Source organism: Hippocampus zosterae, chromosome 15, assembly GCF_025434085.1.
Source record: "Hippocampus zosterae strain Florida chromosome 15, ASM2543408v3, whole genome shotgun sequence".
Taxonomy (NCBI): Eukaryota; Metazoa; Chordata; class Actinopteri; order Syngnathiformes; family Syngnathidae; genus Hippocampus; species Hippocampus zosterae.
The window spans coordinates 14318438-14332004 of NC_067465.1; the positions used below are offsets into that span (position 1 = coordinate 14318438).

The window sequence follows — 13567 nt, forward strand, 5'->3', positions numbered from 1 at the left end:
CCTGTGTGTCATGTCTACTTCGCGTACGGCCTTCAGAATCCGAAGTGGTAGCGGATGCATCTTAAACCAGGGCTGTATTACTTTGACATGGCTTGTTGTTGTGACGGACTTCACTCGCATTTGACTCGCCCTTCTCTCGGCCATCAGACTCGCAAAATATTTGTATCACCTCGACCAACTATGATTTTATTCCTGAAAATGAACGCCTTCCTTCAAAGGAAACTGTTTCAGATACTCAAAATAGCCGTTTGATTTGGTAACCGTGAGCGCCAAAGCACAATGTTTTTCTTTCAGTCATGTCAGCCAACAGTGAGGTTGTAACATTGGGTTTTACCAACTTTCGAGGATTGGCATTAGCCGCAACATCTTCAACCCCCCCCCCCCCACCAAATAAAACAAAACAAAAAAATAAGTACAAAGTAACCAGCAGATTATGTAAGAAACCAATTTTGGAAATTTAGGGCACCACTTGCAGAGATAACGCAAAATTTTTTTGTAAATCTGATCACACGCGGTTAATAAAGCAAAGGGTTCCGTGCCATCTAAGTTGAGTGTCGAGCAAATGAAATGTCTCTAATTTTGTGGTTGTGAAAATAGGATTTGTCTGTCGTATGGTTTGCGCTTCATTTCATCGGAACTCAGATCTTGTGGACTTGGACTTGACTCCGTCCCTGATTTAAGCTATATTAGCTATGAGTCTTTTTCTTCAGCCAATCACATTTCAAATTTAACGTCAGCATTTTTGCATGATGATTGGTTGGTTTAAGCAAGCCAAGTTTGACTTGCAAATTATTTTGTAGCGAGATGCACATCTGACAAGCTCTTATAATTAATATCTGGTGAGAGTGATAATTTTTTTTTCATGTTTGGGTCACGTTATTAGATAATTACTGATCCTGTATTCCTTCGAATAAATACGTGGCACGTTTGTGTGATGTTATATGTGTATATGGTATAGTGTTGATGGCTTCGTGAGAGTGTTGGTTTTAAGGGGTGGCTTGAGTCTGCAGGTCCAAAATGCCCCGCCCACAACTGAATAAAGTGCAGTTCAGGGTCCCGGCATGCAAGGTTTTGAGGTTATGAATGACCTCCAATGAACTCAATTGCGCAAATAAGGTGTCACGTTGCACAAATGGGCACCAGTAAATATAATACAATCTTTTTTCCTCACAAAGGCAGCAATTCGTACTCTGTGGACAAAACACAAACAACCGCCACAAATTCCTTTCACAAATTTCAAATTCAGTGGGAGGCCAGGCATTCAAGAGACTAAACTATGTGTATGAGCCAATGAAAAAAGTTCTGGGTTTTTTTTCTATCCATTTATTTGTGTTTCCGTGTAAAGGCTTGAAAACAAGCACTGTACATGTGTCAGATGTTCATTCTGGGCGCATTGTAATCAAAGCTGCAATGGCGGTGTTGTCGCGTTTGTGCTCACTTGCTTCTCAAAGTGGACATTTTCTGCATCACGAAAGAGTCCCGCTGAGTCATTTTCAAAACCCACTTTGGAATAATAGCAGGAGAAATATGCAATTGGCTTATTTGCTTGTAGTTATGGGATCACTTTGAGAAGTTGTTTTTTTTATTAATTTTTTTGCCAGAAACTTTGCAAAAACACAAAGGAAAAAGTCCGCGTTTCACAAGCCCGCCATCTTACAGTCAACAGGTGAAGCGGTCGCCACTTTTCCTGCTTCCCCAGCAAGCAGATGTACAGAAACCGCGTGGAGATGATTCAAAAGGTTGTTGTGTCTTTCCAAGCAGAACCGGACGGTGCGAGCATCTGGGTGCCACGGGCGTGCAGACGGACGAGTTGAATATATTGTGACATTAATGAGCTTGTCACACTCGGCCATGATGGAGTGGCTGGGTTTTTGTGCCGGCAAGGCTTAACACCCTTAAAAGCTCATGCTGTTAACCCCTGCTCAACCCTTGACTCGCGCACAAAGATGATAGGGGACGACGACACGTCCAAATCCTCCTTTTGTCAAGACCCACATCACATTAGGTAATGTCACTAAGTGCCTCGAGCTTTCTGAACGAACACAGCACATCCAAACATTGAGGAAGGAGGATAATTCAGACAGAAGAAGATAAAAGGTATGGTGTATGCATTTCAAACCTTCATCCACCATATCAAAATCACATTCAGAAAAAAATGCACCGGGGGAATATATATATATATATATATATATATATGTATATATATATATACATATATACAGTGTATATACACACAGGAGATAAATATAGATATAGATATATACAGTGTATATTGCTTACACCACGGCACAAAAGTCAAACAATGCTAAGGACGGACAATGTTCCCGTAAAGCTGGCGTTCTGTCTTTTTACTTGGGGTGCAACTACTAATCAACAATTTATCGTCGTACAAATTAATTGATAATTATTTTAGATAATCAATTCTTCATCCAGTGAAAATTGTTCAAATCCTCGGCATTTTAGCCTATCAAAAGTAAATATTCTTGGATTTTTGTTGTCCTCTCTTAGAGCGGACCGATTATCTTCATGTTGAATCAAATTCAAACATTTGCAAATGTCTGCTTTGACTTGGGGAAAACTATGAACGCATTGCGTTCAGTAACAGAATCTTGAAATTTACGTTTGCGCATTTTCTGTCCCGTCAATTTGAAAGAATGTCCTTTACAAAAATTGGATGGCTATTAAAATGTGTTTATTTTATTGGGCTTATAGTTACTCAATAAAATACGGGAGATATAAATCAATTATTTAAAAAACTATATCAGTTGCAGCCATACTACTTTGAACACTCAAAAACAAACAGCAATTGGCCTATAAGAACGTTGTTATCGGCTGGCTAAAGCTGGGTACACACATACTGAGGAATGGACGGAATTTGAGCATACCCCTTCTCATGAAAGTCAGCAAGGCCCAATCATAGGATGTCTGTAAAGGATCATCCTGAGCAATGACCCGTTGAGTGATTTTTTCCCTCGTCTGATCTGCTCATAAAATGCTTGGCATGACAATCGTAAACGCTAAACCGGTCCAATATTTACGATCCTATTGTAACACCTGCATTCAACTCCAAAACGGCCTTAGCGACAGACTCAGCAGACTAGTGAGATGCGATTTGACATCTTTAAAGGTCCAAACAAAAGTTTTGTGTGCCAGTCAATTTGGTGGCATGGGGGCGTAATTAGTGAGTGTGGTTCTCGCACACAGGCCTAATTACTGACCTGTGGCTTTGATTTAGACAGAGAGCTGTGAGAGAGAGAGAGAGAGAGAGAGAGAGAGAGAGAGAGAGAGAGACATTCAGTCATCCTCATTGATTACTTTTCTGCCATGAAAGCTTGAGGCTATTCGAAAGCTCTTCTGGGAGTTCTGGTGCTTGTAACTTGTGAGTTGTTCTTTTAAGAGACTAATGTTCAGAGAGGTGTCAGTGGAGAACGGGTTAAAGCGTTGTTGCCGGCTCGGAGGAAGGGGGGAGCGGGAGCGGGGTTGGGGGAGTACAAGTTTGGAGAGGTTAGCGGTGTGATTCATTTTTATTACTGCGCAGCCCCTGCAGGCGGCAGGAGTGGCAAATTATTTCTGAAACAAAGTGGAGGGTTCTCATCAGAGCTATTACCTGGCTGTGGCCTTAGGCGGCGCGCGGCCCACAGAGGGTGACGGCGAGGGGCCCGTGCCGGTGAGGGATAGCCGTGCATGTTGGCCCGTGCTCCGGGACAATCTCCCCTCCCCAAAATATGAGAACTGTTGTCTCTCTTTCTGTGCGTGCGCGTTTTTGTGTGTGTGTTGCGTGTGTGCGCTATTTTCTATCACAAACTCGCCAAGCAATTAGAGGTGACGTGCAAAACACGATGACTGCCGGGTGCTAATGAAAAGAACAACTCCCTTTCAATATTTGCTGAATGCAGTCAATGCACGAAACGCCCACAAATGGAACAAAAGAATAAATTGATTGATCAATGACCAGTTGGGGTAGCACATTGGAACTTCATTTGGCATCTTGCCGAGATATTTATGGCCGACTGCACGTTTCCAACTATGTGGGAAGAGTTTAGGAAAGATCCCATTCTGTTCCCAGAGCACAAAGCCAGATCCATGCTGGGATGAGTTTGGTGCGGAAGAATTTTAGAGCTCAATATATTTGAGATGAACGAGAACGAGCGATTATACAACTGTATTTACTCAAACAAAAGTTCTAACAGGCACAAAAGCATAAACTTCTTTTCTGTAGAATTACAAGAAGTATTATTTTAAGAATGGTTATTCTCATCCAGAGCAATGCATGACTCCATAATGATTAGAATTGTATGGCATGCTCCATTACAAGATAATAATCATTTGCCCTATTTTTGCCTCGGCTCCCGAGATGCAAGATTGATTCATTCACAATCGCCCTGTAAAGATCTTGTTGTGGCGTCTTAAAACGCCAGTAGTTTTATTTTATTGTCGTTTTATTTCCTTTTAATACACAATGGTTAACTTCTCCGGCCAAAGTCGCTTCACATCCTTTGCATTTCCCAAATGATTTGTGAGAAATGATTCAAATCTGTTGCGTTGTGAGTGTATTTTGATGTTATGGCAATACAGTACATGATGCACTTTGGTGAGCTCGGCCAATCCCGCCGTAGGTAACGACGAGCGCGTTAATGGAAATGGAAAACAGGCATCCCATTACCATCCCTGCAATCAGTCTGATGTACCCGAGTAATCTCTCGGTCTGTCTGGCTATGACTGGCGTTCTCCATAAACTGAAGCCGTCTCGTGGATGAACGCATTCACGTTAAATCGGCAAAATAAAAAGAAAAAAAGAAAAAAAAGAAAAGAGCAGTAGGGGGTAAAACTAGTGTTGCAGGAGACATTCAATCAGACAGCCGGTTGATACTCGAGTAGTTACTGAGTCGTTTCGATGAGGTGTCACTAATGTTTAGCGGGAGCAGGGGCGCCACAAAGCTGCCGCTCGTCGTCGGCGGGACACAATTAAAAATCATCAAAATGACGACGCGCGGCAAAAAGAAAAAGACGTCAGGTGAGGATTTATGGCGTGGAAAAAGAGAAGGAATCCCATTAAGCGAGCGATAATTCATCATTCGTGATAAAGCAACAACATAGGAGACACAAGAGCTTCGCGCTAACCATGTGATATTTTACAACCTCTCTGAAGATTACTTATGCCGCAAATAAGATTTATTGTTTGACAGCGGAAAATAATGGAGATGCCGCTCCGGGGATAAGGTCTTTTATTTATTTATTTTCGAAGACAATGAAGGTCCTTCCTTCCCCTGGCGACACGCGGGGACGAGTGACAGCGGTAGCGAGAGGAATCAACATCAATAATCTTTCATCGGGACGACTGGCGCGAGCAATTTAGAGCAGAAAGCATTCGATAAATAACTGTGGGCCATCATTCAGTGCAGAAGTGGCAAGAGGAAAAAGGCGGCCTGGTGCCTTTGCATCTGAAAACTCCCAAAAACCATCACAAACTCCTTCTCAGTGAAGGCTTGGCACAATCTTTTGACTCCTTCAAACACTGCAAAAGTATCAGTGACCTTAGAAAAGACACTAGGCATTGTTTTTACGACTACGACAGCTCCCTAGTGTCGGAAAGACCCAGCTGTGACATCATTCATTAAAATACCCCAAAGATCAAGAATTACAGCCACTTTACGTACCGTATTTTCCGCACTAAAAGGCGTACTGGATTATGAGGCAGACCTACAATGAATGGGCTATTGACTAATTTTATTCATATATTGCACGCACTGGACTATAAGGTGCAATCTACAGTGCATCCACGAGATGGAGCTACAGGTACGTCTTTGTCTCTCTCCGTGCCTTCTCTTCCGTTAAGACTCGAGAGGCGTTCATGACCGACTCCCAAAACGTAAATTAACGATTACTTCAATGAAACTACGGGAATTGAAAATACAGTAATGCATCAAAATAGAAAATCACAAAATAAATTCAATGGCCCCCCCAGCAGAATTAATTTTGACATTTCCTTGAGCATAGCAGCAACAGAACGATCTGATGTCAGTAAATTGGAGGAGACTGGACTGTCTCAGAAGTATTTGTTAATCATTCCTTTGTTGTGTACTGCATTAACAAATGAGGAAATCACAAAATAAATTCTGTAGTGGGGCTGTAGAATGTATTTAGTGATTTCCTCGCTTGATTTTCTGTTTTGATGCATTATTTTCCATTTTCGTAGTTTCATTGAAGTAATCGTCAATTTACGTTTTTCGAGGTAGTCATGAACGCCTCTTGAGTCGAACGGAAGAAGAGAAGGCACAGAGACGGACATAGACGTTCCTGTATTTGTTGAGACTGTGAAAACCATTAATAAAGTGTGCGTTAAAAAAAAAAACAACAACACCTCAGCTGTCCTTTTTTCAGAGCTGCAACAAAAACTTATTTAATAAAGCAGCGACACAGTTCACTGAACCAACAGCAAGTTATAACATTGGAAGCATGTCGCCAGCAATGAGCCATCTTGGGGTCGATATATTACCTTAATGACCATACACAAGACGCACCGGATTTTAAGGCACACAGTGAGCTTTTAAGAAAATGGAAGACTTTTCGGTGCGCCTTATAGTGTGGAAAATACGGTACCCGGTTTCGTGTGTGGTTAGAATCGGTCTGATTTGAAGGACCAGCTCAGACTCATATGAGTGAGGTAAGTCTGGCTTTTATTAGCTTGAGCTTTGTGACTTTGGCAGCCTCATGTCGTCTCGCCAGCAAGTGTACTGTATTTTTCGGACTATAGGCGCACCACAACCCCCCCCAAAAATGCTATTACTTTTTCACAAATCAACTGCGTGCCCTATAATCCGGTACAACATTAACTTTGGTTGTGCTTACTGACCTCGGAGCAATTTTATGTGGAACTCTGTGCTCAAAAATCTGTCAAAATGTTTTAGTATGCTTTAAAGTCACACTTGTTTGCAATGAATGCCGAGGACAGGATGTGGGCTTTCTGTTTGTCGTCTTGAATTAAAATTTCTTCTTATTTACTTTCACAATCATGTTTGCGTTCTCATTTTCGCATCTAATCACTAGTTTTTCCTCATTCTTCCTGCTTACTGGTTTCACGTCAAAGAATTATGGGAAATGTAGTCCGCACGAGCGCAAACCGTTCATTTAATCGTGCTGCATTTGAATTATTTTTGTTGACCAACAACTGACTGTTTAGCCTTCATTTGGCATTATTTGACAAGATTTTACATTTATTGAGAGTATTTAAGCACCTTTGCTCCTTTAGTTTGTCGCGCTTCTCGGTGGTCATAAAGCAAAGATAGCTGTCGAAAAGTGTGGTGGCGAAAATAAAGGAAAATGTTCACTAGTGCTTGTTCTACTTGTCGTTCTTTTAACATTTTTTTAGCGCGAGCCTTTTTTGGTAAAATACAACGGCATCGTTCTTTGTTGTTTCATTATGTTAGGCCCGTCCACAGAAGGCTTGAATGAGGAATTTCATGCCCGGCTGACGTATTACAAAGATATCAAATGAAGATCCAATTAACTTTCAATTCTTCCCAAACATAACCCATCCATTGAACTTAATATTAGCTTTGTTTTCAGACAATACATTTGTGAGTACAGTACCCTCTATGTTTAAAAGATCTTTTTTCGCAGTAAATATACTTTTTGCGACTCCAATATTAAGTGTTGTGCCGGGAATTTTCCAAACACAAACTGGCTCCACAAATGGTCGAGAAACATTGGTCATTCTAGATCAATTCAATCGAAACAATTGATTTTAAAAAAATGTCTGCATAGGTGTTGACTACCTATATTTATTAATTGATTTTTTATGACGCAATGTCTTATAGAATGGAATGCGCATCTTTCACTTTTCCCCAGTAAGTCCAAAGCGCCAGCGGGGAGAACGTTCAGACAGTGGCGGCCGTGACAGACAGAGCGATGACCCCGGCCCCGGTGATGGATATGTGACGCGGCCTCTCGGGGCCTGAGGGTCCAGCTCTCGGGGTTAGGCTTAAACCATAATGGTGTGCTTAATTACCTGCACCGCCACACAGCAGGCCATTAGTCAGCCCGGGACGCCAGGCCTTACCTGTCACCGCGAGATAAACAATCTTCCACCTCGCACGTCTTCACAGAGGACCTGATTGTGGGCCGGCATTTTTTTTTCTTTTAATCCTTTCCCCCGATTAACACTTACATGTCTAGTGAGGAATTTAATGGATTTGGAGCGAGTCAACACATTTCACGGTGAGCCGCTAAATGATGTCACACTATATGCTCGGTGTGAATTATGGTCGCCCAGCAAATGAAGAGAAAATTAGGAGATAAATGGTGGCAACAAGATTGTTACATCTGTTTCATGAGTGGCTTTTTTAAATAAATTAAAGTTTGCTGAACCCTTTCAGGAACAGAGGTTACTACCGTGGACATCTTATCATGTTATCGGGTAACAGGGTGCATGAAAGGGTTAAAATGTTGACCAAAAAAAAAAAAGCAAGTACCACTTGCATAGTGTTATGGACACACAAAATGGCAGCATGTTGCAGATTTGAGTTGTGGGCTTTTGTAGTGCAACCAAACATGTTGGATGACGGTATTTGATTGCGGCTCTCACCTGGTGCTGTCGCTGGCTGGCCTGCTGTAGCCCTCCAAGGCGCCTTCCCAGACACTGTTGGCCATGGAGTTGCCGATGGCCGTCATGACCATGCTGAGTTCCACGGGCCAGTCGTCCAGGTCCAAGGAGCGCACACGCGACAGGTGGGTGCCCAGGTTCCTGTGGATGCCCGAGCACTCGATGCACATCAGGGCGCCCAGGTTCAGACTGGCCCAGTCCGGATCTGCGCGGTGTGACGTGCAAAACATCACACTTCAGCATTTGTATTAACACGAGGCTTCTTTTTGACTTTTTGTGGCACTTTAACCGAGGAGCAAAGACAAAAAGTGTCACCGTGCGTGCTTTCACGTGTTAAAATGTGAAGGTAAATAATTTATTTTTTGTTTCCAGTGGGCTAGTATGCCTCACAGTTCTGAGGTTCTGGGTTTGAATCCGGGCTCTCGCCTTCCGGTGTGGAGTTTTCTCAGTTTTCTTTTGTGGAACTTATCTGTTGCTATTTGCTGAAAAACTCACCTATCCATTTTTTTTAGGTCGCTCTGAAATGCCCAAAGACGGCCACAAGATGATAACAAAGCACGGTCTAACAGGAAAATAGTACAGGGAAGTACCAGTGCCAGGGAAAAATGTTGAAGTGATACGTCTTGACTGAAAGACCAGCTTTGTATGTTGGGGAGGAGCCAACTTTGGTCTGGGTCACTAGAGGAAGTTCAGCACATGTACATATGCATTTTTCCTAAAACAGATGATCTATAAGCCATTTATTTTTTTTTAGTAATATTGTAAGATGAGTTTGTAATGCTATTAAAGCGTTTCAGGATCACAGTGTATGCTATGTATCATTAAGGGTTAAAATGTCATTATAAATGATCCATAATAATCATGAATTATAAATTTGTGGTAGGGCAGAATCCCCATCCCTCATAAATATTTATTTCCGTTTACCGCTTTATGGTGTTTAGACTTTTATATGCAGTTTGTGAACCAAATCTACTCACTCGCTGCATCGCAGTCCACACAGAAGCTGTTGCCCCTCACGTTGCGTATGGATTGGATGGCCATGGCGTCGCTCTGGCTGCCTAATCGAGACTGCGGAGAAAGAGAAGGAATGAGTCGCGGCAAACTCATCAGCAGAGGAGAAGAGCAACGGTTAGAAATGGAGCACCATCACGCAGGCTGAGAGGGCAGAGGAGAAAGGAGACTCCGACAAAATAAAATATGTAAATGAGGCGTGCTGACACAAGCCGGCTTCTGTCTGTGATGCCTGTCACTTGCAATAAGACAACACTGCTGCGCACCTGTCTGACAGCCTCGCATGTGTGACAGCACTGAGGAGGGAGCAATGGAGTTTGGAGGGAAAATGAGGGAGAGGGGGGGGGAATGGAAATAACGTGGCAGATGGTGTAGAGTACCTTATTCTTGATGCTCTCACATGACTGCAGGCTGGCGAAGATTTGACTCTCGATGGCCTGCACCCAGAGCTCGCGCTCCTCGTACGTGGATGCCTCAAAGTTCCACGTCTGACCCGTCAGCGACACGATGATGAACTCGAAGGAATCTTCTTGTTCTGTTTTATTAAACAATAAAAATAAGATGGACATTAGTATTCAAAGTAAACAAGGAGTGATTATCGAGGATAGTTGTTGGCGCCTATGCTTCACAATTGAGAGGTAATATGTATTTTGACACAAATCACAAAACCTATTCATTTTGAGTAAATACACTCACTTTTTGTAACCTGTTTTCAATTAATTAATTTTCTTGTATCAACCAATGAGCAAATTCTGACTTGTAGAAAAATAAATAAATAACAACAGCGATTACTCAACAACACACAAACATTTGCTGCAAAATAAAATGAAACACAAATGGTAAAGGCCGTAACAAAGACCCCAACAAAAATGAGCCGCCTCTCGGTCAAAATGAGACAAGTGCCTTTGCGTTCCCGAAACAAAAGTTCTAGACACAACGTGATGCGACGCATGCTGCCGTTCCTTAACAGTATACTGTAAATTGCATGGTGCAGCTGCACGCACACACTCTCGTCAGCTTGTCACTAAATGATTTGTAATTACCTCATTATGTCAATGTAAAGAGTGGCCTTATTTGCATACAGCGAGTAAACGCTCGGAGAAATGAGTCACGCAGTGCTGGGAAAAGGATTTTGGGCTTTGGTTTTGGAATTGTATGGTATATTCATAGCATTGATTTCCCTTTATAATGTATTAATATGTTACTGGAGACTCAGCCTCGAGACCTGCATGCACGGGTGTGTGGGTGTTATGCCACACGGATATGAGAGGGATTGTTTTGATTACAAAGTGCATGAACCTGTGAGTCAAGCACAGCTTTAACTTGCCTCACTTTGCCTTGCCATACACAGAGAACAAGTGCCCGCCTTGTCTCCCAGCCTACAGAATACATGTCAACATATTCGGGTGTCTGGTTGTTATACTAATAAAGCTTTGGCGGGGGCGGAATTGTTTTAACTCCATGATAATGATGGTGTGTGTTAGGGCACATGTCTTTTTAATATGCCTCAATTTAATACACACAATTGTCAACAGGTACACATACGCTGAAAAAAAAATAGTGTGTTGAATTTAATCAATTAGATTTGATCACGTGGTTGCCCGAAATAAAATCATCTGGATGCAGATACATTTCTATGGTGGTCCAGTGGGTTCGATTCCGGCTCCGGCCTCCCTGTGTGGAGTTTGCATGTTCTCCCTGAGCCTGTGTGGGTTTTCTAAGGGTACTCCAATTTCCTCCCACATTCCAAACACATGCATGGCAGACTGATTGAACACTCTAAATTGTCCCTTGGTGGGAGTGCGGATGGGCATGGTTGTTCGTCTCCGTGTGCCCTGCGATTGACTGGCAACCGGTTCAGGGTGTCCTCCGCCTACTGCCTGAAGAGACCTGGGATACGCTCCAGCACCCCCGGCGACCCTTGTGAGGAAAATGTATCGTCTACTTCAAAAATAAGTGTGGTTCCCGACATTATTTCGACAACTACTTGATGAAATAAAATTGAGTCAATTGCACAAAACGTTTTTTTTTCAGGGAAGCCATTCCTTCAGTGATTATTTCTCCATTACAGAAATTCCACTGCAGTTTTCAAGACAAATTTGATGCTGCAAATGAAAGCGTATTTGTTAGACGCACAGGATAATCCATTCACTTGAAATTAACTCTGTACGACTTGCTAATTGACAGCAATGGACTCGGTTTGTAATCAATGGTGGCTCCGGGGCTCTGTGACGAGGCTTTTAAATGACAGACGTGTGACGGATGCTTGAAATGCCGCGCAGTGGCAGACGCAATAATCCAATTAGCTCCACACCGACTTCAATTATCTGATTCCATTTGCACAATCGACTACAGGTCTCCTCTTTATTTCCAGTTATAAGTGGGGAGGTATTAATAGGGGGCTGCCACTAGCAAGAGCTAGGCTTAGGGTATAAATATAGACATACAGGAAGTCTACAGTCCCTTTTGAACTGCCTGTAAAGACAAAATCCACTTTTTTATGTCTGTATAAGCGGCGCAAGCAAAGATTGAGGAGCAGGGACGACACATAAGTATTACTCCTTTGGAGAAAGGGTATTAAAGTACAGTACAACATACAGTATGTAGGTCAGTATCTACCTGGATGTGTAACATCATGCTGGAGAGGAGAGACAGTCATGTGATGTCATTCAGCAAACAAAGCAGCAAAAACGAATGGCCGTCCAAAGGAATTTTTAACATCTGAGGTTGCTTCACAACCATAACAAAGAATGTCTTTTTTTTCATTTGTATGACAGTTAGCAATGTGAAACGTTGACTGTTTAGTGAAATTTTTTTTTAGATGATTACTAATTGACCCCTCAACCGACGATTTCTCTGTCCATTATTCATTTCTTCACAAAATACTTCTGAATATGAAAATGAGCAGAATTGCTGTGTGAGAATTGGGTTCAAATTGAGAAGCTCTGGGAATATAATTTGCTATTCCCAGACACAAATGCTATTTTACTCCTTCTTACATTTTTTTAAAGGGGGAAAAATAGTACAAAGCTAATTACTCTGTTGGCTGCCCAGGCAATAAATTGGAGGCATTAAAGGACTTTCATTATGGAGATTAAAAATTCAAAGGATGGCTGACTTCCTAAACTGATGAGCAGAGAAGGGAAAACAAATCTAATTCGCCATGCACACGAATGCACTCTTGTAAAAATAGCCACGAAAGAAGCTCATATTTAAAGAGGGGTACTCACATACCAACAATGAGCCAAATTTCATCATTACCCCCTCCACCCCCCCGCCCCCCACACCAACAACAGATCAATGGCAGCAAAGCCTTGACTGTCGATTCTCACAAATTGATTTTCATGTGGTGTGCATGAAGAGTGGTTTTTTTTTCACCCATATCTGATCAAACAATAGAAAGGAAGAAAATATTAAACCTGTTCAATATTTCCCGCAACAAATGATAGTATTGGCCCGAATATAAGACTTGGTTTTTTTGCATTGAAATAAGACTGAAAAAGTGGGGGTCGTCTTATATTCGGGGTCTAGACATTATACGCCTTCATGATGGTAGATGGCGCCAAATATCATTGAAGCTAATGCTGAACTTGACTCCCCAGGCCAAAGTGAAACCCTGTCATGAAGAATAAAAATAAAAATAGTGGTAGCACGAAGAAGAAAAATAAAAAAATAGCCGTAAGAAAGAAAAGAAAATAATAGAAGAGATAATAGAAAATGGAGAAACGTAGCGACAAACTGGAGAAAAGTGGGTTCGAAGTTTGGCCAAGTTAACCGGCAGCTGAGGAGAAGTTATGATGTAATATACATTTCAAAAATCAGAAGCCATTCATTTACGAATGTGGTTGCACTTTAGTTTCCATATTTAAATGTTCAAATGTTAAGATTTGAATGAGGCAAAATAACATGATTTTTCTCTCAAATATATTGCTATAATCATTTGTTTCAGATGTA

General features: G+C 41.9%; 2 protein-coding genes across 4 annotated transcripts in view; one reads left to right on the forward strand and one right to left on the reverse strand.

Moving 5' to 3' along the window:
* abcb8 (ATP-binding cassette, sub-family B (MDR/TAP), member 8) overlaps window positions 1-13567 on the forward strand; it is a 234825-nt gene that overhangs the window by 162766 nt on the left and 58492 nt on the right. The window lies entirely within an intron of this gene.
* Window positions 1-13567, reverse strand: part of agap3 (ArfGAP with GTPase domain, ankyrin repeat and PH domain 3) — a 170497-nt gene that overhangs the window by 12146 nt on the left and 144784 nt on the right. For all 3 annotated transcript variants that reach the window (XM_052088386.1, XM_052088387.1, XM_052088385.1), the window contains 3 exons: window positions 9994-10148; window positions 9580-9670; window positions 8585-8807 (listed from right to left, as the gene is read on the reverse strand). In XM_052088386.1, coding sequence (XP_051944346.1) covers window positions 8585-8807; window positions 9580-9670; window positions 9994-10148 — 469 coding nt within the window. The remainder of the gene's footprint in view (window positions 1-8584; window positions 8808-9579; window positions 9671-9993; window positions 10149-13567) is intronic.